This window comes from Salvelinus namaycush, chromosome 8 (genome assembly GCF_016432855.1).
Source record: "Salvelinus namaycush isolate Seneca chromosome 8, SaNama_1.0, whole genome shotgun sequence".
NCBI lineage: Eukaryota > Metazoa > Chordata > Actinopteri > Salmoniformes > Salmonidae > Salvelinus > Salvelinus namaycush.
In genome coordinates, this window is record NC_052314.1 from 4,496,584 (window position 1) to 4,521,719 (window position 25,136).

Below are 25,136 nucleotides of genomic sequence, written 5' to 3' on the forward strand. Positions count from 1 at the left end.
TACTCCAGCGGTTACACACCGTTTTTACTGTACTCCAGCGGTTACACATCGTTTTTACTGTACTCCAGTATTTACTCACCGTTTTTACTGTACTCCAGCGTTTACACACCGTTTTTACTGTACTCCAGCGGTTACACACCGTTTTTACTGTACTCCAGCGGTTACACACCGTTTTTACTGTACTCCAGCGGTTACACACCGTTTTTACTGTACTCCAGCGTTTACTCACCGTTTTTACTGTACTCCAGCGGTTACACACCGTTTTTACTGTACTCCAGCGGTTACACACCGTTTTTACTGTACTCCAGCGTTTACACACCGTTTTTACTGTACTCCAGCGTTTACACACCGTTTTTACTGTACTCCAGCGGTTACACACCGTTTTTACTGTACTCCAGCGGTTACACACCGTTTTTACTGTACTCCAGCGGTTACACACCGTTTTTACTGTACTCCAGCGGTTACACACCGTTTTTACTGTCCTCCAGCGGTTACACACCGTTTTTACTGTACTCCAGCGGTTACACACCGTTTTTACTGTACTCCAGCGGTTACACACCGTTTTTACTGTACTCCAGCGGTTACACATAGTTTTTACTGTACTCCAGCATTTTACTCACCATTTTTACTGTACTCCAGCGTTTACACACCGTTTTTACTGTACTCCAGCGTTTACACACCGTTTTTACTGTACTCCAGCGGTTACACACTGTTTTTACTGTACTCCAGCGGTTACACACCGTTTTTACTGTACTCCAGCGTTTACACACCGTTTTTACTGTACTCCAGCGGTGACACACCGTTTTTACTCTACTCCAGCGGTTACACACCGTTTTTACTGTACTCCAGCGGTTACACACCGTTTTTACTGTACTCCAGCGGTTACACACCGTTTTTACTGTACTCCAGCGGTTACACATCGTTTTTACTGTACTCCAGCGTTTACTCACCGTTTATACTGTACTCCAGCGGTTACACACCGTTTTTACTGTACTCCAGCGGTTACACACCGTTTTTACTGTACTCCAGCGGTTACACACCGTTTTTACTGTACTCCAGCGGTTACACACCGTTTTTACTGTACTCCAGCGTTTACACACCGTTTTTATTGTACTCCAGCGGCTACACACCGTTTTTACTGTACTCCAGCGGTTACACACCGTTTTTACTGTACTCCAGCGGTTACACACCGTTTTTACTGTACTCCAGCGGTTACTCACCGTTTTTACTGTACTCCAGCGGTTACACACCGTTTTTACTGTACTCCAGCGGTTACTCACCGTTTTTACTGTACGCAAGTCTTTTTTTCACCTTTTGCGGGACAATTCATATGTAGTATTACTTTACTCACCGTGATCAGCGTTTACCCACTATTCTTTTACCACTACATCCCCGCTTATACCTATCCAGACTCTTCAGATATGCAAATATCAAAGGGTCTAGACAGGTTTAAATAAGCAGATCTGATCATTTAACAGGACTGGTAGAGGCTTGTCCACAGTACAAGGTTGGTCCCTCAGTTGTACCTGTTTTGGTAGTGAGATGGGTGAATATAGTGGCCATGAATACATTTCTCTCTCCCTCTCTCTTAGTCTGAAAATGAGATGGGTGAATATAGTGGACACTCTCTTTCTCTCTCTCGCTCTCTCTCTCTCGCTCTTTCTCTGAAAATTAGATGGGTGAATGGAGTCAGTGAACACCCCCCCTCCCTATCTCCCTCTCTCCCCTCTCCAAGGAGAACAAAGCCACAAAGAGAAAGCCTGAATCCCAAGTATATACAAAATGTATTACTATCCAATCTAACTGTGCTCTAGTGTGCATACAAGTGTTTACTAACAAGCATTCAAGTGTGCACTAGTACTAACAGCCAAGGGGACAGAAAAAATAGATTGTCTTTTATATTTTTGATAGGAGTTCCTTAGCAGCCTAATATTCTAATGGCAGAAAGCACTCCATCAAACAACTCCCTTGTACAGTCATTTAAAAAGTGTTCTCATACTCCACCACTGTATGAATGTCCTTTAATAGATACCTGAGGATGAGACAATAATCTTCTGGAGAGAAATATCTTGTTAGCACTGTATGTTAATGAATCTATTGGGAGTCTTGGTAACATTCCAGCTTCTCCTGTCTACGTCCGTACGGTCCGTGTGTGGACACACAACAGAGGGGTAACGGAGATGGACACCTAAGAGAGATCAATATTATAGACCCATCCCCCACCATTGTTATTGTACACCTTTTCCGACCTTTGACCTCATTGCACTGATAGGATGGACCACTAAATGGCATGGGGTGGGGGGGACTAAACAGGCCGTGGAGGAAGTTCCACCTGGATTAAGACCAGTCAAGAAGAAGACAGACGTACGTGCAGGGTGGTGGGATCTGCTCTCAGATCAGATCAGACCTAGAGAGAGATCAAAGACGGAGACACAGCATCTGGAGAGGAACAGAGACGTGTCTGTTGCAGATCATTATTAGTACATGTCCAGGACCTGTCAGGGTGTTTGGCGAAAAGATGTTGTGGGATACATTGCATGCGTTCTAATGCGCAGAGGGAGTTATCTGGAAATCAACCATTTTTCTAAGGGTAAAATACAGTGTGTGCTTCTACAACAGAAAGATAACCTACATCATTTTTAGTAGGAAACAGAAAGCTAACCTACATCATTATTAGTAGGAAACAGAAAGCTAACCTACATCATTATTAGTAGGAAACAGAAAGATAACCTACATCATTATTAGTAGGAAACAGAAAGCTAACCTACATAATTTTAGTAGGAAACAGAAAGCTAACCTACATCATTATTAGTAGGAAACAGAAAGCTAACCTACATCATTATTAGTAGGAAACAGAAAGCTAACCTACATCATTATTAGTAGGAAACAGAAAGCTAACCTACATCATTTTTAGTAGGAAACAGAAAGCTAACCTACATCATTTTTTGTAGGAAACAGAAAGCTAACCTACATCATTTTTAGTAGGAAACAGAAAGCTAACCTACATCATTTTTAGTAGGAAACAGAAAGCTAACCTACATCATTATTAGTAGGAAACAGAAAGCTAACCTACATCATTATTAGTAGGAAACAGAAAGCTAACCTACATCATTTTTAGTAGGAAACAGAAAGCTAACCTACATCATTTTTAGTAGGAAACAGAAAGCTAACCTACATCATTTTTAGTAGGAAACAGAAAGCTAACCTACATCATTTTTAGTAGGAAACAGAAAGCTAACCTACATAATTTCAGTAAGAAACAGAAAGCTAACCTACATAATTTTAGTAGGAAAGGAAACAGAAACCTAACCTATATCATTGGCATAGGGAAGGAAACAGAAAGCTAACCTATATCGTTGGCATAGGGAAGGAAACAGAAAGCTAACCTATATCATTGGCATAGGGAAGGAAACAGAAAGCTAACCTTCACTGAATGTACAAAACATTAGGAACACCTTCTTAATATTGAGTTGCAACCCATTTTGCCCTAAGAACAGCCTCAGTTAGTCTGGGCATGGACTCTACAAGGTGTCGAAAGCCTTCTACAGGGATGTTGGCCCATGTTGACTCCAATGCTTCTCACAGTTGGCTGGTTGTCCTTTGGTTGGTGGACCATTCTTGATACAAACGGTGACCTGTTGAATGTGAAAAACCCAGCAGCGTTGCAGTTCTTGACTCACTCAAACCGGTGCGCCTGGCACCTACTACCATACCCCGTTCAAAGGCACTTCAATCTTTTTTCTTGCCCACTCACCCTCTGAATGACATACATACACAATCCATGTCTCAATTGTCTCAAGGCTTAAAAATCCTTCTTTAACCCGTCTCTTCCGCTTCATCTACACTGATTGAAGTGAATTTAACAATTGATATCAATAAAGGATCATAGCTTTCACCTGGATTCACCTGGTCAGTCTGTGTAATGTTCCTAATGTTTTGTACACTGAGTGTACATCATGGCTTTGTGTTGTAGGAAAGGAGAGCAGTGCTAACCCCCGTCTCATACACGTTGTCCCTCAGGGAAGCGGAAGCATCCTTCACAGCTTCCCTGATTGTGTTAAGCTGGTCCTCGTGTCAACCAACTGACAGGGGGGGGGGGGGGGGGGCATCATGTGCACTGGCCACATGTACAACAGCCTTGGCTCTTTAGTGTACTGTATGGTGGATGAGGAAACAGACCTGCTTCTGGCCCATCACAAAGTCATTTTCTTAATAGCACCTTTAGTGAAGAGGTAGCGTCGGAGCCACTGGAGCAGGCAATTCAGGAAGTAAACTGAAATTCCACATTCAATTTTCCTCAGAAATGTCAGTTTACTGAATGAACATAAATGGAATTCACCCAAACCCTCCTGAGGTGTTTGTTATCCACCAGAAGTAATGAAAACCATTAGTAATTGTCTTAATCTCAAATAAACTCTCACGAGACTCAGCCAAGTGAAAGAATAATATCCTTTACAATTTACCTTCAGGGGCGGATTAGTCACAAAACTCAAAGTGTTAAACGTGCATGGAAGATTTATAAAGCAGAGGAGTGGATTTGGGTTTGGGGGAGAAGTAGGGAGACGTGAGACCGGGGAACTTTATTAATCAGTGAAGAAAAGTGTGGATCAGGTTTAATCCTTTTACAAATAAATCACTGACCATTTCCTGCTTTCTCGAAAGGAGCGAGAGCAACGTGATCAACAAGTTCCCAAGAGGTAAACAATAAACAATGTAAACCATGTCTGGACTCAACAATATACGTCAAATATTCATACCGGTACATATTTCCAGAGCCTGAAAGTTGCAAAAGTATTCTTCGAACATCATTATTAACTTTAGAAAGCATTCACTCACGTGAGATTACTAGAATGTTGTCAGAACTGGAAGCTGTGTGATTGGTTAGAAATCAGGAAACAGTTACAGATCTTCAAAACAACGTTTTAGTTTATTAATTAAACTCTAGGACCATGTTCCCAATGCAGATCAGTAATCTCATTCTCTGTTTGCTGGACAGTACCAGTAAGTGACAAGGCCATTCTAACCAGCATTGAGTTATAAAATATCTTCAGTAGACTTACAAGAGTTTTTTTGCTGACCTCAATGAATGGGAAAATCCATGATGACAAAAATCGAATTGAGATCAGAATGAAAGTCCCACAGTATGAGAGATGAATCATCAACAACAACACACATTGGTTTAATAGAAGGTATACGTCATCTGCAAGGCCTTTTTACTAGGAATATTCTACTGTTTGATCTCTGTACGGTAATGTTTCCGTCGCCTCTTTTAGGTCGTCAGACAAAATGAAAAGGTATCTTAGATTAATTTATTTCCCCGTGACGTTAGGGAAGCTTCTCTTTTTCCATTTGCTGTCGAGGACTGATATTATTGCTGCTTGTCCTCCCTCCTCCTCACATACACACACAAAGCACGCGCACACACACGTCAGCACCCCCCTGCTATTTCCTCTATCCTCCCCGCTGCCCCTTCCTCTATCCTCCTCCTGCCACCTCCTCTCTCCTCTCCCCTCCCCTGCCCCCTCTCCTCTCTCCTGCCCCCTCCTCTCTTCTTTCCCCTCCTCTCCCCTTCCCCCTTCTCTCCTCTCCCTTCCCCCTCCTCTCTCCTCTCTCCTCCTCTCCTCTGCCCCCTCTCTCCCCTGCCCCCTCCTTTCTCCTCTCCCCTTCCCCCTCCTCTCTCCCCTCCTCTCCCTGCCCCCACCTCTCTCCTCTCCCCTTCCTCCTCCTCTCTCCTTTCCCCTCCTTTCCCCTGCCCCCTCCTCTCTGCTTCACCCTGCCTCCTCCTCTCCCCTCTCTCCTGCCCCCTCCCCTGCCCCATTCTCTCCCCTGCCCCCTCCTCGCTCATCCACCCTGTCCCCTCTCCGCTCCCCTGGCCCCCTGCTCTCTAATCCATCCTGCCCCCTCTCTCTCGCCTTGTGGTTGATAAATACCAAAGCCTGCTCTTCCTCTTGCTAGACTACCACTTTACATAGTCGATAAACATCCGCAAGACAGGGGAATAAATAGTACCGAACTTCAATATGTATTCCAATAAAATTGAAGGACCGCGTCGAGGAAGATCTTTCGACTCCATGAACATCGGGAATGAAGAAAAGCTACTGAACAATGAGGTAAGAAATTATTAGCTTTTTTCTCTCTCTTTTTTCTCTCTTTTTTCTCTCAATTCGATATTTGTTTTCTTGTTACAGGCAACTTTCTTTATAGTTATCCATACATTGCATTTGGAACTGGGATATCCGTTTGAATTGGAGATAACCATTGGCCTACTCTACTTTTTTAAAACCCAATTCGGTTGTACAAAACTATCCGGCGATAAATGTCTCGTCAATTTAGTAGTGGCCTAATTAGTAGGCCTAAACATTAATTTCTCAGTAATCAACGACAGTTGGATGGTTGTTTTTTTTGTCGTCACTGGTTAAGCCCTGAGTCATGTGTGTGTATATATATCTCTGGTTAAGCCGTTTCAATCTGGTGATCATTTCAATGCGTCAACCGCTAAGAACTTCATGAGTGCAGAACTTTTGCAGGGACACAAAACATTGCCAAAAAAAGTATTGCAAATATCTTGCATTGTCAGGTTGAAATAAGTTATCTATAAATCGTAAATATAGAACCACTCGAACCTCTTGAAACAGCACTTGTACTCCAACCCAATTAGGATAAATCAATTAAAACATATCTAACATTTCAGTTCCTCATTCATCAGAAATATTACCTGTTGCTCTCTATAACTAGCCTACTAATACAGACATACCATTTTCACAATCAATTTATAATATATATAAAAACGATTAAATAAAAAATACATCCATATTAGAAGTGATAGGGCTACATAAGATAATCACTCACATCAAATTAAGATAATTTAAAACAGTATCGTGTTGGATTCATTAACTGCACCTTAATCTCGCGTGGTAGATTAAAGTGGTTTAAGAGGAGCTAATAATAGGTTTCCGACCTCACGCTCTCCTAAATGGGATTGCTTTAAATCTCGTGTTTGGACCGGACACCGGCACACCTTCGTTAAACCAAGACGCCGAATCACCTACAGCGCAGTGCCTGCCAACTTGAACCGTTCCGTGCCACTGTCCGGTGTCCCAAACTGCTATCTCGCGTGTTAAAATGCTGCTACGGATTCTACTGACTGGGGGCCAACGACAACTTGTTTCCCGCGCTGTCTCGTCCATATTAGCTGAGGGAAATATGGTTGGTAGCAAATTCAATTCATAGTCGCTGAAGGATGTACAGTTGGTGGCAAATTAAATTAGTTCAATTTATTTTAGACTATAGGATAATTGTTACAAAATGTCACTTTAAATGAATAACGTGTTGACTGTAATTAGACTAAGGTATTAGCTTCATGTTTTATTTATTTGTTAATTGTTATGAAAAAGTCCTGATTTAATTGTCCATTTGGAATCCTTGAAACTGTGCCTTTCACCGAGCCAGTGAAATTCAGAACAATGGACAGCGCCAACCAACCGACGCTTAAAATTGGGTTATTGCTATCCGGGGTGCTGATTTCCATCGACGTGATGACGGGATTAAAATCGATTGACCCTCGCCACTAATCCAATCTAATCCAAACAGGTTTAACGTGCAATAGTTTCTGCTATTGCATTAAAATGTTTTTATGAATTATCTTAATTCTTAAACACAAAATAGAGAACACAGTTTTATCTGTAAAATAATCGGGATAAAGTAAGTGATTATTCCCATCTGGATATTGTTCAGGTTATTTTGTTTGTCCGATTTTTGTGCGTGTATAATCAACTAATTAGTTCATTGGCACGACAATATAGGCTAGTTTAGACCCGGATTTAAACGTCCTGTTAGTTAGCAAAGTGAATGAGCTTCTTTCTTATTTAATGTGGTGTATTTGTTTTATAACGTTTAATTATATTTCTTCAACGTACAAGTTTATAAATCAATCCAAGTAGACCTAGGGATATATATACAACTATTTCAAGTGATTTAACTATACAATTCCCAAAACACGCAACACGTCGACTGATGTTTAGTTTATTAGAGGCCACGTGCATTCAACAGCTGCCACCACCATCACAGCTGAGTGACTAAACGTCCCACCGCAGGCAGACAGACTGTGCGTCATTGGATGGATACTAGCCTACCGGCGACACTGATGAAAGTTGGCTGGTGAAAAGGGCATTCGTCAATCTGTCGTTGACTCATGACGCTAATTTCATTTGTTTGTTTTTGTTTTTTCCTCTCACACACAGATGAACAAATCTACCTTCACAAAGATTGAAGAATGCAGAACGGAGAAAAAGAACGCGCCGTCAGACGGCCGAGCAGCGATTGTCTTCTCACTCAAGAATGAAGTCGGAGGACTAGTGAAGGCGCTGAAACTTTTCCAGGTAAACCTAATTAATGTGCACTTGCATGACGTACGTAACCTGTCTCGTTTGTGACAACAATGTTCATTTAAACCTTTTGATCTCACTTGATGTGAAAATCCGATTATAAATTGGTCTACTTAGGCCAGTTGGTTCAATGTGATTATCAAATCAAACTTTATTTGTCACATGCGCCGAATACAAACAGGTACTTTACCGTGGCTTGCTTATTTACAAGCCATTAACCAACAGTGCAGTTCAAGAAGAGTTTAAAAAATATTTTCCAAATAAACTAAAGTAAAAAATAATAGAAGGTAACACAATAACATAACAATAACGAGTCTATATACAGGGGTACAGGTACGGAGTCAGTATGCGGGCGTACCAGTTAGTTTAGGTAATTTGTACATGTAGGTAGGAGTGAAGTAACTATGCAATGCAGGCCTCCACTGTTTTGCATGATATGATTTCCATAAACATGACTGAACAATATATTACAAATGTAGCAGCAGATTATAGATTACACAAATTATATTATAGATGTAACAAATAAAAACACCTATTTTTTTTTTTTTTATTCCGTTATTTTACAGGAAAACCACGTCAATCTTGTCCACATAGAATCCAGAAAATCGAAAAGGCGTAACTCTGAATTTGAGATCTTCGTGGACTGTGACAGCGATCACGAGCAGCTCAACGAGATCATTCAGCTGCTACGTAAGCACGTTAACGTAGTGGACATGGACCCGCCTGACAACTCCTGTTTACCTGAAGAAGGTATGCCACAGTAGAAAAAAATAAAATAAGATTTATTCTTGGTTATTGATTTCTACGTTTTGTTAGAGTATATTCTATCACAGTATATTGAGTAAAATTTATATTGCAACAGTATACAGTATTTACACTTAGGCTCATAGAAGTATATTCCAATCTTTACAATTACATGATGGACCTAATTTAAGTGATTTAAGTGAAAACAAATCCTTTTTATTTCAAATATAGAAAATGTCCCCTGGTTCCCCAAGAAGATCTCAGATCTGGACAAGTGTGCCAACCGGGTTTTAATGTACGGATCAGACTTGTATGCTGACCATCCGGTAGGTAATACAATTGTAGAAACTAGGGCATTACTTTATATTGTTTATATAAGACTTTATCTTGATGTTTGTTTAATAACAACGTTAGATCTCGCCCTCTTCTCACAGGGCTTCAAGGACAACGTCTACAGAAGAAGGAGGAAGCATTTCGCTGATCTCGCCATGAACTACAGACAGTAAGTACATTATGGTCGAAATAACACATTTCCCAAGAATAAAAGGTCATGTTAATCCAATAATGGATCCCATATCAAGTTTCCTCCTATTCTATTTCTACTGAACTCTACTATAGAATAAAAGGTCATGATAATCCAATAATGGATCCCATATCAAGTTTCCTCCTATTCTATTTCTACTGAACTCTACTCTACTATATTCTACTCTACCATATTCTACTGAACTCTACTATATTCTACTCTACTATATTATACTCTACTCTACTATATTCTACTCTACTATATTATACTCTACTCTACTATATTCTACTCTACTATATTCTACTCTACTCTACTATATTCTACTCTACTATATTCTACTGAACTCTACTATATTCTACTCTACTATATTCTACTGAACTCTACTATATTCTACTCTACTCTACTCTATTCTACTGAACTCTATTCTATCCTGTACTGTACTCTACTATGTTATACTGTACTCTATTCTACTGTACTCTACTCTATTCTATTCTACTCTACTATATTCTACTCTACTCTACTATGTTATACTGTACTCTATTCTACTGTACTCTACTCTATTCTATTCTACTCTAATATATTCTACTCTACTCTACTATGTTATACTGAACTCTATTCTACTGTACTCTACTCTATTCTATTCTACTCTACTATATTCTACTCTACTCTACTATGTTATACTGTACTCTATTCTACTGTACTCTACTCTATTCTATTCTACTCTACTATATTCTACTCTACTATATTCTACTGAACTATATTCTACTCTACTCTACTCTATTCTACTGAACTATACTCTACTATGGTATACTGTACTGTACTCTATTCTATTCTACTGTACTGTACTCTACTATGTTATACTGTACTCTACTATATTCTACTGAACTCTACTCTATTCTACTGTACTCTACTCTATTCTATTCTACTCTACTATATTCTACTCTACTATATTCTACTGAACTATATTCTACTCTACTCTACTCTATTCTACTGAACTATACTCTACTATGGTATACTGTACTGTACTCTATTCTATTCTACTGTACTCTACTCTACTATGTTATACTGTACTCTACTCTATTTTACTGTACTGTACTCTACTATGTTATACTGCACTCTACTATATTCTACTGAACTCTACTCTATTCTACTGCACTCTACTCTATTCTACTGCACTCTACTATATTCTACTGAACTCTACTCTACTCTATTTTACTGTACTCTACTATATTCTACTGAACTCTACTCTACTATGTTAAACTGTACTCTACTCTATTCTACAGTACTCTACTATATTCTACTTTACTCTATTCTACTATGTTATACTGTACTGTACTCTATTCTACTTTACTCTATTCTATTCTGCTGTACTCTATTATATTCTACTGCACTCTATTCTACTGTACTCTACTCTACTCTACTTTTCCTACTGTACTCTACTATATTCTTCTTTATTCTACTGGACTCTGACTCTATTCTACTGGACTCTGACTCTATTCTACTCTACTATATTCTACTGTACTGTACTCTATTATACTGTACTCTATTATATTCTTCTCTATTCTACTGCACTCTACTCTATTCCTCTGTACTGTATTCTATTCTATTATATTCTACTGTACTATACTCTATTCCTCTGTACTGTACTCTACTGTACTCTATTCTGCTCTATTCTACTCTACTCTACTATATTCTACTGTACTCCGCTCTACTATATTCTACTGTACTCTACTCTATTATACAGTACTATATTCTATTCTACTGTACTCTACTATATTCTACTGTACTCTATTCTATTCTACTGTTCTTTACTCTACTGTACTATATTCTACTGTACTATATTTTATTCTATTATACTCTACTCTAATCTATTATACTGTACTCTATTCTACTCTAATGTACTCTACTTTATTCTACTGTACTCTACTCTAATCTATTATACTGTACTCTATTCTATTATACTATATTATACTCTACTATATTCGACTGTACTCTATTCTATTATACTATATTCTACTCTACTATATTCTACTGTATTCTACTATATTCTACTGTACTCTACTCAATTATATTGTACTCTACTATATTCTCTTCTACTGTACTCTATTCAACTGTACACCTACTCTATTCTACTGTACTCTACTCTGCTATATTCTACTGTACTCTACTCTATTCCTCTGTACTGTATTCTATTCTATTATATTCTACTGTACTATACTCTATTCCTCTGTACTGTACTCTACTGTACTCTATTCTACTCTACTCTACTATATTCTACTGTACTCCGCTCTACTATATTCTACTGTACTCTACTCTATTATACAGTACTATATTCTATTCTACTGTACTCTACTATATTCTACTGTACTCTATTCTATTCTACTGTTCTTTACTCTACTGTACTATATTCTACTGTACTATATTTTATTCTATTATACTCTACTCTAATCTATTATACTGTACTCTATTCTACTCTGATGTACTCTACTTTATTCTACTGTACTCTACTCTAATCTATTATACTGTACTCTATTCTATTATACTATATTATACTCTACTATATTCGACTGTACTCTATTCTATTATACTATATTCTACTCTACTATATTCTACTGTATTCTACTATATTCTACTGTACTCTACTCAATTATATTGTACTCTACTATATTCTCTTCTACTGTACTCTATTCAACTGTACTCTACTCTATTCTACTGTACTCTACTCTGCTATATTCTACTGTACTCTACTCTACCATATTCTACTGTACTGTACTCTACTCTATTCTACTGTACTCTACTCTATTCTACTGTACTCTACTATATTCTAATAATAGCCATTATCTTGTCCTTATCTTCCAGCGGGGACCCTATCCCTCGTATAGAGTTTACAGAGGAGGAGTTGGCGACGTGGGGGGTGGTGTACCGGGAGCTCAACAAGCTGTACCCTACCCACGCCTGTAGAGAGTACCTGAAGAATCTGCCTCTACTGGCCAAACACTGTGAATGTAGAGAGGATAACATACCCCAGCTAGAGGACGTATCACGCTTCCTTAGAGGTGAGATGGGAGGAGGAGTGGTGGAGAGGAGGGGTGTAGGAGGGATGGGGTTGGCTTGTGTATATACTGTGTGTGTGTGTGAGACACAGAGACAGAGACAAACATACAGACAGAGAGACAGAGACAGATAGATATACAGAGAGAGAGACAGGGACAGAGAGACAGATAGATATACAGAGAGAGACAGAGAGACAGAGACACAGAGACAGAAACAGAGACACAGAGAAAGAAAGACAGAGAGACAGAGACACAGAGAGAGACAGAGACACAGAGAGAGACAGAGACACAGAGAGAGACAGAGAGACAGAGACACAGAGAGAGACACAGAGACCTAGAGACAAAGACAGAGAGACAGAGAGATACAGACAGAGACAGAGAGACAGATAGATACAGACAGAGCAAGAGAGTGTTGGATACAAAAAAAAAAAAACTTTAATAGTAAAATAAATGTAACCAATATATATATAAACTCAGCAAAAACAGAAATGTCCCTTTTTCAGGACCCTGTCTTTCAAAGATAATTCGTAAAAACCACAGATTGTCATTGTAAAGGGTTTAAACACTGTTTCCCTTGCTTGTTCAATGAACCATAAACAATTAATGAACATGCACCTGTGGAACGGTCGTTAAGACACTAACAGCTTACAGACGTGAGGCAATTAAGGTCACAGTTATGAAAATTTAGGACACTAAAGAGGCCTTTCTACTGACTCTGAAAAACACCAAAAGAAAGATGCCCAGGGTCCCTGCTCATCTGGGTGAACGTGCCTTAGGCATTCTGCAAGGAGGCATGAGGACTGCAGATGTGGCCAGGGCAATAAATTGCAATATCCGTACTGTGAGACGCCCAAGACGGCGCTACAGGGAGACAGGACGGACAGCTGATCGTCCTCGCAGTGGCAGACCACGTGTAACAACACCTGCACAGGATCGGTACATCCGAACATCACATCTGCGGGACAGGTACAGGATGGCAACAACAACTGCCCGAGTTACACCAGGAACGCACAATCCCTCTATCAATGCTCAGACTGTCCGCAATAGGCTGAGAGAGGCTGGACTGAGGGCTTGTAGGCCTGTTGTAAGGCAGGTCCTCACCAGACATCACCGGCAACAACGGTGGGCACAAACCCACCGTCGCTGGACCACCAGACAGGACTGGCAAAAAGTGCTCTTCACTGACGAGTCACGGTTTTGTCTCACCAGGGGGGATGGTCGGATTCATGTTTATTGTCGAAGGAATGAGCGTTACACCGAGGCCTGTACTCTGGAGCGGGATCGATTTAGAGATGGAGGGTCCGTCATAGTCTGGGGCGGTGCGTCACAGCATCATCGGACTGAGCTTGTTGTCATTGCAGGCAACCTCCACGCTGTGCGTTACAGGGAAGACATCCTCCTCCTTCATGTGGTACCCTTCCTGCAGGTTCATCCTGACATGACCCTCCAGCATGACAATGCCACCAGCCATACTGCTCGTTCTGTGCGTGATTTCCTGCAACACAGGAATGTCAGTGTTCTGCCATGGCCAGCGAAGAGCCCGGATCTCAATCCCATTGAGCACGTCTGGGACCTGTTGGATCGGGGGGGGGGGGGGGGGGCTAGGGCCATTCCCCCCAGAAATGTCCGGGAACTTGCAGGTGCCTTGGTGGAAGAGTGGGGTAACATCTCACAGCAAGAACTGGCAAATCTGGTGCAGTCCATGAGGAGGAGATGCACTGCGGTACTTAATGCAGCTGGTGGCCACACCAGATACTGACTGTTACTTTTGATTTTGACCCCCCCTTTGTTCAGGGACACATTATTCTATTTCTGTTAATCACATGTCTGTGGAACTTGTTCAGTTTATGTCTCAGTTGTTGAATATTGTTATGTTCATACAAATATTTACACATGTTAAGTTTGCTGAAAATAAACACAGTTGACAGTGAGGATAGAGTTTATATAATATTTTGTAAGATTGATCAGGAACATCACTCTGTTAGTGACATGTTGCACACAGTTTGAATCCAGTATGTGACATTGCCTTGAATCTATTATTTTTTTTAGAGCGGACAGGCTTTACCGTCAGGCCTGTGGCAGGTTACCTCTCCCCCAGAGACTTCCTAGCTGGTCTGGCCTTCCGTGTGTTCCACTGTACCCAGTATGTCCGACACAGCTCCGACCCCCTCTACACACCAGAGCCGTAAGTACTCCAATACAAAATGTATTTTACCTTTATTTTAGCAGGTTGTCCCATTTAGACCAAGGTCTCTATTGCAAGGGAGCCCTGCCTTTTACAATTACACAACAATTCCATCAACACGGCAGCATAGGAAATACAAAACATGCATACACAATGATGAAGAACAACCACATTCCTCAGTAAAGGGCCCTTAACCAACATTCAGAATGACCTGGAAAAACAACCACATTCCTCAATAAAGGGCCCTTAACCAACATTCAGAATGACCTGAAAAACAACCACATTCCTCAGTAAAGGGCCCTTAACCAACATTCAGAATGACCTGAAAAACAACCACATTCCTCAGTAAAGGGCCCCTAACCAACATTCAGAATGACCTGAAAAACAACCACATTCCTCAGTAATGGGCCCTTAACCAACATTCAGAATGACCTGGAAAAACAACCACATTCCTCAGTAAAGGGCCCTTAACCAACATTCAGAATGACCTGAAAAACAACCACATTCCCCAGTAAAGGGCCCTTAACCAACATTCAGAATGACCTGAAAAACAACCACATTCCCCAGTAAAGGGCCCTTAACCAACATTCAGAATGACCTGAAAAACAACCACATTCCTCAGTAATGGGCCCTTAACCAACATTCAGAATGACCTGAAAAACAACCACATTCCTCAATAAAGGGCCCTTAACCAACATTCAGAATGACCTGAAAAACAACCACATTCCCCAGTAAAGGGCCCTTAACCAACATTCAGAATGACCTGAAAAACAACCACATTCCTCAATAAAGGGCCCTTAACCAACATTCAGAATGACCTGGAAAAACAACCACATTCCCCAGTAAAGGGCCCTTAACCAACATTCAGAATGACCTGAAAAACAACCACATTCCTCAGTAAAGGGCCCTTAACCAACATTCAGAATGACCTGAAAACAACGACATTCCTCAATAAAGGGCCCTTAACCAACATTCAGAATGACCTGAAAAACAACCACATTCCTCAGTAAAGGGCCCTTAACCAACATTCAGAATGACCTGAAAAACAACCACAATCCTCAGTAAAGGGCCCTTAACCAACATTCAGAATGACCTGAAAAACAACCACATTCCTCAGTAAAGGGCCCTTAACCAACATTCAGAATGACCTGAAAAACAAACACATTCCTCAGTAAAGGGCCCTTAACCAACATTCAGAATGACCTGGAAAAACAAACACATTCCTCAGTAAAGGGCCCTTAACCAACATTCAGAATGACCTGAAAACAACCACATTCCCCAGTAAAGGGCCCTTAACCAACATTCAGAATGACCTGAAAAACAACCACATTCCCCAGTAAAGGGCCCTTAACCAACATTCAGAATGACCTGAAAAACAACCACATTCCCCAGTAAAGGGCCCTTAACCAACATTCAGAATGACCTGAAAAACAACCACATTCCTCAGTAAAGGGCCCTTAACCAACATTCAGAATGACCTGAAAAACAACCACATTCCCCAGTAAAGGGCCCTTAACCAACATTCAGAATGACCTGAATAACAACCACATTCCCCAGTAAAGGGCCCTTAACCAACATTCAGAATGACCTGAAAAACAACCACATTCCCCAGTAAAGGGCCCTTAACCAACATTCAGAAAGACCTGAAAAACAACCACATTCCCCAGTAAAGGGCCCTTAACCAACATTCAGAATGACCTGAAAAACAACCACATTCCTCAATAAAGGGCCCTTAACCAACATTCAGAATGACCTGGAAAAACAACCACATTCCCCAGTAAAGGGCCCTTAACCAACATTCAGAATGACCTGAAAAACAACCACATTCCTCAGTAAAGGGCCCTTAACCAACATTCAGAATGACCTGAAAACAACGACATTCCTCAATAAAGGGCCCTTAACCAACATTCAGAATGACCTGAAAAACAACCACATTCCTCAGTAAAGGGCCCTTAACCAACATTCAGAATGACCTGAAAAACAACCACATTCCTCAGTAAAGGGCCCTTAACCAACATTCAGAATGACCTGAAAAACAACCACATTCCCCAGTAAAGGGCCCTTAACCAACATTCAGAATGACCTGAAAAACAACCACAATCCTCAGTAAAGGGCCCTTAACCAACATTCAGAATGACCTGAAAAACAACCACATTCCTCAGTAAAGGGCCCTTAACCAACATTCAGAATGACCTGAAAAACAAACACATTCCTCAGTAAAGGGCCCTTAACCAACATTCAGAATGACCTGGAAAAACAAACACATTCCTCAGTAAAGGGCCCTTAACCAACATTCAGAATGACCTGAAAACAACCACATTCCCCAGTAATGGGCCCTTAACCAACATTCAGAATGACCTGAAAAACAACCACATTCCCCAGTAAAGGGCCCTTAACCAACATTCAGAATGACCTGAAAAACAACCACATTCCTCAGTAAAGGGCCCTTAACCAACATTCAGAATGACCTGAAAAACAACCACATTCCTCAGTAAAGGGCCCTTAACCAACATTCAGAATGACCTGGAAAATCAACCACATTCCTCAGTAAAGGGCCCTTAACCAACATTCAGAATGACCTGAAAAACAAGCACATTCCTCAGTAAAGGGCCCTTAACCAACATTCAGAATGACCTGAAAAACAAGCACATTCCTCAGTAAAGGGCCCTTAACCAACATTCAGAATGACCTGGAAAATCAACCACATTCCTCAGTAAAGGGCCCTTAACCAACATTCAGAATGACCTGAAAAACAACCACATTCCTCAGTAAAGGGCCCTTAACCAACATTCAGAAGGACCTGAAAAACAACCACATTCCTCAGTAAAGGGCCCTTAACCAACATTCAGAATGACCTGAAAAACAACCACATTCCTCAGTAAAGGGCCCTTAACCAACATTCAGAATGACCTGAATAACAACCACATTCCCCAGTAAAGGGCCCTTAACCAACATTCAGAATGACCTGAAAATCAACCACATTCCCCAGTAAAGGGCCCTTAACCAACATTCAGAATGACCTGAATAACAACCACATTCCCCAGTAAAGGGCCCTTAACCAACATTCAGAATGACCTGAAAAACAACCACATTCCTCAGTAAAGGGCCCTTAACCAACATTCAGAATGACCTGAATAACAACCACATTCCCCAGTAAAGGGCCCTTAACCAACATTCAGAATGACCTGAAAATCAACCACATTCCCCAGTAAAGGGCCCTTAACCAACATTCAGAATGACCTGAATAACAACCACATTCCCCAGTAAAGGGCCCTTAACCAACATTCAGAATGACCTGAAAAACAACCACATTCCTCAGTAAAGGGCCCTTAACCAACATTCAGAATGACCTGAAAAACAACCACATTCCTCAGTAAAGGGCCCTTAACCAACATTCAGAATGACCTGAAAAACAACCACATTCCTCAATAAAGGGCCCTTAACCAACATTCAGAATGACCTGAAAAACAACCACATTCCTCAGTAAAGGGCCCTTAACCAACATTCAGAATGACCTGAAAAACAACCACATTCCCCAGTAAAGGGCCCTTAACCAACATTCAGAATGACCTGAAAAACAACCACATTCCCCAGTAAAGGGCCCTTAACCAACATTCAGAATGACCTGAAAAACAACCACATTCCTCAGTAAAGGGCCCTTAACCAACATTCAGAATGACCTGAAAAACAACCACATTCCTCAATAAAGGGCCCTTAACCAACATTCAGAATGACCTGAAAAACAACCACATTCCTCAGTAAAGGGCCCTTAACCAACATTCAGAAAGACCTGAAAAACAACCACATTCCCCAGTAAAGGGCCCTTAACCAACATTCAGAATGACCTGAAAAACAACCACATTCCTCAGTAAAGGGCCCTTAACCAACATTCAGAAGGACCTGAAAAACAACCACATTCCTCAGTAAAGGGCCCTTAACCAACATTCAGAATGACCTGAAAAACAACCACATTCCTCAGTAAAGGGCCCTTAACCAACATTCAGAATGACCTGAATAACAACCACATTCCCCAGTAAAGGGCCCTTAACCAACATTCAGAATGACCTGAAAATCAACCACATTCCCCAGTAAAGGGCCCTTAACCAACATTCAGAATGACCTGAATAACAACCACATTCCCCAGTAAAGGGCCCTTAACCAACATTCAGAATGACCTGAAAAACAACCACATTCCTCAGTAAAGGGCCCTTAACCAACATTCAGAATGACCTGAATAACAACCACATTCCCCAGTAAAGGGCCCTTAACCAACATTCAGAATGACCTGAAAATCAACCACATTCCCCAGTAAAGGGCCCTTAACCAACATTCAGAATGACCTGAATAACAACCACATTCCCCAGTAAAGGGCCCTTAACCAACATTCAGAATGACCTGAAAAACAACCACATTCCTCAGTAAAGGGCCCTTAACCAACATTCAGAATGACCTGAAAAACAACCACATTCCTCAGTAAAGGGCCCTTAACCAACATTCAGAATGACCTGAAAAACAACCACATTCCTCAATAAAGGGCCCTTAACCAACATTCAGAATGACCTGAAAAACAACCACATTCCTCAGTAAAGGGCCCTTAACCAACATTCAGAATGACCTGAAAAACAACCACATTCCCCAGTAAAGGGCCCTTAACCAACATTCAGAATGACCTGAAAAACAACCACATTCCCCAGTAAAGGGCCCTTAACCAACATTCAGAATGACCTGAAAAACAACCACATTCCTCAGTAAAGGGCCCTTAACCAACATTCAGAATGACCTGAAAAACAACCACATTCCTCAATAAAGGGCCCTTAACCAACATTCAGAATGACCTGAAAAACAACCACATTCCTCAGTAAAGGGCCCTTAACCAACATTCAGAAAGACCTGAAAAACAACCACATTCCCCAGTAAAGGGCCCTTAACCAACATTCAGAATGACCTGAAAAACAACCACATTCCTCAGTAAAGGGCCCTTAACCAACATTCAGAATGACCTGAAAAACAACCACATTCCTCAATAAAGGGCCCTTAACCAACATTCAGAATGACCTGAAAAACAACCACATTCCTCAATAAAGGGCCCTTAACCAACATTCAGAATGACCTGAAAAACAACCACATTCCCCAGTAAAGGGCCCTTAACCAACATTCAGAATGACCTGGAAAAACAACCACATTCCCCAGTAAAGGGCCCTTAACCAACATTCAGAATGACCTGGAAAAACAACCACATTCCCCAGTAAAGGGCCCTTAACCAACATTCAGAATGACCTGAAAAACAACCACATTCCCCAGTAAAGGGCCCTTAACCAACATTCAGAATGACCTGAAAAGCTCCAGTGTGTCCGACTGTTGGGTAGAATCTCGTCATGAGCTAGTTAACCAGATGTTCCATTTATTCTGTGTTGTCTATTAATGGTTCTGAGATTACATACTACATACCTTACATACTACATACCTTACATACTACACACATTGCATAGTACATACTTTACATACTACACACATTACATACTACACACATTGCATAGTACACACATTGCATACTACACACATTGCATAGTACACACATTGCATACTGCATACTTTACATACTACACACATTACATACTACACTTATTGCATACTACATACCTTACATACTCGACACATTACATACATGACATACTACATACATTACATACTACACACATTACATATTACATCAATTACATACTACATACATTACGTACTACATACATTACATACCACATACATTACGTACTCCATACATTCAGTGTATAAGCAAAGTAAATAAAGGTCTGTATAACTCAGCGTTTGTTGTTTCTGGTCCCACAGAGACACATGCCATGAATTGCTGGGTCACGTCCCGTTGCTGGCTGAGCCCAGCTTCGCCCAGTTCTCCCAGGAGATAGGCCTGGCTTCCCTCGGAGCTTCAGATGAATCCATACAGACCCTGGCTACTGTGAGTTGACATCCTGTCTAACACTAGCCATACAGACCCTGGCCACTGTGAATAGACATCCTGTCTAACACTAGCCATACAGACCCTGGCCACTGTGAGTAGACATCCTGTCTAACACTAGCCATACAGACCCTGGCCACTGTGAATAGACATCCTGTCTAACACTAGCCATACAGACCCTGGCCACTGTGAGTAGACATCCTGTCTAACACTAGCCATACAGACCCTGGCCACTGTGAGTAGACATCCTGTCTAACACTAGCCATACAGACCCTGGCCACTGTGAGTTGACATCCTGTCTAACACTAGCCATACAGACCCTGGCCACTGTGAGTTGACATCCTGTCTAACACTAGCCATACAGACCCTGGCCACTGTGAGTAGACATCCTGTCTAACACTAGCCATAGAGACCCTGGCCACTGTGAGTAGACATCCTGTCTAACACTAGCCATACAGACCCTGGCCTCTGTGAGTTGACATCCTGTCTAACACTAGCCATACAGACCCTGGCCTCTGTGAGTAGACATCCTGTCTAACACTAGCCATACAGACCCTGGCCTCTGTGAGTTGACATCCTGTCTAACACTAGCCATACAGACCCTGGCCACTGTGAGTTGACATCCTGTCTAACACTAGCCATACAGACCCTGGCCACTGTGAGTTGACATCCTGTCTAACACTAGCCATACAGACCCTGGTCACTGTGAGTAGACATCCTGTCTAACACTAGCCATACAGACCCTGGCCACTGTGAGTAGACATCCTGTCTAACACTAGCCATACAGACCCTGGCCACTGTGAGTTGACATCCTGTCTAACACTAGCCATACAGACCCTGGCCACTGTGAGTTGACATCCTGTCTAACACTAGCCATACAGACCCTGGCCACTGTGAGTAGACATCCTGTCTAACACTAACCTCCTTCCCAGGGACGGTTAGATCATGACATTAGTTTAGTACCAGCATTGAACATCATAGATGTTATATTACATATAAAAGTTTAAATCAATTCTGACTGGTGCTTGAGATCAGTTTAGTTTAACACTGAACCTTGTAGACTCTGTAACAAAAAGCACCGAGATCAGTGGTGGAAAAAGTACCCAATACTTGAGTAAAAGTAACGATACCTTCATAGAAATGACATTTAAAATGTAACAAGTACTTTTGGGTGTCAGGGAAAATGTACAGAGTAAAAATTACTTTATTTTCTTTAGGAATGTAGTGAAGTAAAAGTAAAAGTAGTCAAAAATATAAATAGTAAAGTAAAGTACAGATACCCTAAAAAATTGACTTAAGTAGTACTTTAAAGTGTTTTTACTTAAGTACTTTACACCACTGCTGTCTAGTAACATTACTCACCTTCTTCTCAAGGATGGCTGGTTGTATGAGAATATCTTAGTCACCAACCCTGAACATGGCTGGTTGTATGAGAATAGCTTAGTCACCAACCCTGAACATGGCTGGTTGTATGAGAATATCTTAGTCCCCAACCCTGAACTTGGCTGGTTGTATGAGAATATCTTAGTCCCCAACCCTGAACTTGGCTGGTTGTATGAGAATATCTTAGTCCCCAACCCTGAACTTGGCTGGTTGTATGAGAATATCTTAGTCACCAACCCTGAACTTGGCTGGTTGTATGATAATATCTTAGTCACCAACCCTGAACTTGGCTGGTTGTATGAGAATAGCTTAGTCACTAACCCTGAACTTGGCTGGTTGTATGAGAATAGCTTAGTCACTAACCCTGAACTTGGCTGGTTGTATGAGAATAGCTTAGTCCCCAACCCTGAACTTGGCTTGTTGTATGAGAATATCTTAGTCACCAACCCTGAACCTTGTTAGCCTGGTCCTACATCTGATTGTTCTGTCTTGTCAACTCTTATCATTATTGTTGTGACAATGACCATCAGAGTTGGCACAACAGCACAAACAGATCTGGTACCAGGCTAGAACCTAGAGAGGGGAATGGACCAGCAGTTCACAGCTTGTTGACATTACTGACTCTTATATGTGTTGTTGTGTTTCAGTGTTATTTCTTCACGGTGGAGTTCGGCCTGTGTAAACAGGAAGGGAAGCTGAGAGCGTATGGAGCAGGCCTGCTGTCCTCCATCAGTGAACTCAAGGTATATCAATATTATTGTAGCAAAATCGGGCGGAGGGGGGGGGGGTATCCCCGACTGTGACTCGAACACGGGTCCAGCGACTGTCAAGTCAACACATTTACCGTTATATTAGAAACTAAAGGTAATATTATATTACAAAGTTATTTAGGCGAGAATGCTTTTTAGTACAAGACTAGTCTTAATCTGGGCCTGGGAAACTGGACCAATAGAGATACACTAAATGGATGACACAATCAAATGCTTCGCCCTTGGGCCCTGGTCAAACGTAATGCATTATAGGGAATAAACTGCCATATAGGACACAGCCTCAGCACATTCCAGATGTTTTGTTTTTCCTCCCCGCAGCATGCTCTGTCTGGTAACGCCGTCATCAAGCCCTTTGACCCCAAGGTCGCATGTAAACAAGAGTGCATCATCACAACATTTCAGGACGTCTACTTTGTGTCCGACAGCTTTGAGGAGGCCAAAGTCAAGATGAGGTGAGGAGTGAAACTGAAACCCTTCGTGTATAGTGAGTGACCTTAAAGGTCAAAGGGCATCTGGAATCTTACTGTATAGTAACACATTATTTAAAGGTAGATTACCTTCATAAGGACTTATGTACTGTTTATGAATGGGTTATGAATGGGTTATGTATGGGTTATGTATGGGTTATGTATGGGTTATGTATGGGTCATGAATGTGTTATGATGTCATTGTGTAGGTACCCTGCAAATATAGTGTTACTGGATTGATACATAGTCTGTTACTGACTCCTACCATCACTGTGGGGACTTGTAAAGGCTTTTAGATTACTTTCATATCTTCTAGATAGTCTCTTCTAGATACTCTTCTAGATACTCTCTTCTAGATACTCTTCTAGATAGTCTCTTCTAGATAGTCTCTTCTAGATACTCTTCTAGGTAGACTCTTCTAGATACTCTCTTCTAGATACTCTCTTCTAGATACTCTCTTCTATATACTCTCTTCTAGATAGTCTCTTCTAGATAGTCTCTTCTAGATAGTCTCTTCTAGATAGTGTCTTCTAGATAGTCTCTTCTAGATAGTCTCTTCTAGATACTCTCTTCTAGATAGTCTCTTCTAGATACTCTCTTCTAGATACTCTTCTAGATACTCTTCTAGATACTCTTCTAGACTCTCTTCTAAAGTCTCTTCTAGATACTCTTCTGGATAGTCTCTTCTAGATACTCTTCTAGACTCTCTTCTAAAGTCTCTTCTAGATACTCTTCTAGATATGCATAATAACTCATTCTTCCCCATCCTCCAGGGAGTTTGCCAAGACGATCAAGCGTCCGTTCACAGTGCGATACAACCCCTACACCCAGAGTGTGGACGTTCTGAAGGACACTCCCAGCATTAACAGCGTGGTGGAGGAGCTGAGACACGAACTGGACATCGTGGGCGACGCCCTCAGCCGGCTTAACAAACACCTGGGAGTCTGAGTGACAACCTAAAGCACTATGAGTCACATACTGCCTTCTAAATGACACCCTGTTGCCTACATGTGGGCCCTGGTCTAGTAGTGCACTGTTTAGGGAATAGGGTGCCAGTAGTGCACTGTTTAGGGAATAGGGTGCCATTTGGGACACAAGGCCTAGGTCTCTGATGACCTCGACGCCATCATCTGAGTGTATGTGACCTTGTTCTCCTATCCAATTATTATCCATCAGTCAGATCTGTTTGTGCTGTCTTGCCAACTTCCACGGTCATTTTCACACCAAACAATGACATAGGAGACGGTAACTGGCAAGACAGCTCCGACAGAAGAAATCTGGGCCTCCCCCAAGCCATATTCCTTAAGCACACCTCACTATTGTGACGTCTCTTGCGTAAATAAATACTCTGCTCGTGATCCACCTCTGTATTACTCCCAGTCTATGACTTCCCTTATCTTCCTCATTCAATGGATCCAAAGAACTTACTAATAACGTACACTATGGTGTCCAATATATTCCTCCATTTGTTGTGTATAAGGTTGTTGCTGGGATGAATTTAATGCTGTAAGTTATAATATTATTATTAAAAAGTGTGAATGTATTCAAGGATGATTTTTTTATCCATTTCTAAATCATAAAAAAAAATTGTTTTCTCATTATTCACTTCTAAATTGTCAAAAATATTTAGCTTTCTCGTTATCCACTTCTAAATCA

At 41.1% G+C, this 25,136-nt stretch overlaps 1 protein-coding gene across 1 annotated transcript; it reads left to right on the top strand.

The window, feature by feature from the left end:
* Positions 1-6,020: 6,020 nt before the first annotated feature.
* Positions 6,021-24,428, top strand: tph1a (tryptophan hydroxylase 1 (tryptophan 5-monooxygenase) a). Its single transcript, XM_038998611.1, has 11 exons — positions 6,021-6,110; positions 8,241-8,378; positions 8,951-9,134; positions 9,360-9,454; positions 9,563-9,630; positions 12,511-12,707; positions 14,754-14,889; positions 20,734-20,860; positions 22,891-22,986; positions 23,332-23,465; positions 24,254-24,428. The coding sequence occupies exons 1-11, from the start codon at positions 6,021-6,023 to the stop codon at positions 24,426-24,428; spliced, it is 1,440 nt and encodes a 479-aa protein (XP_038854539.1).
* The last annotated feature ends 708 nt before the right edge of the window (positions 24,429-25,136 follow it).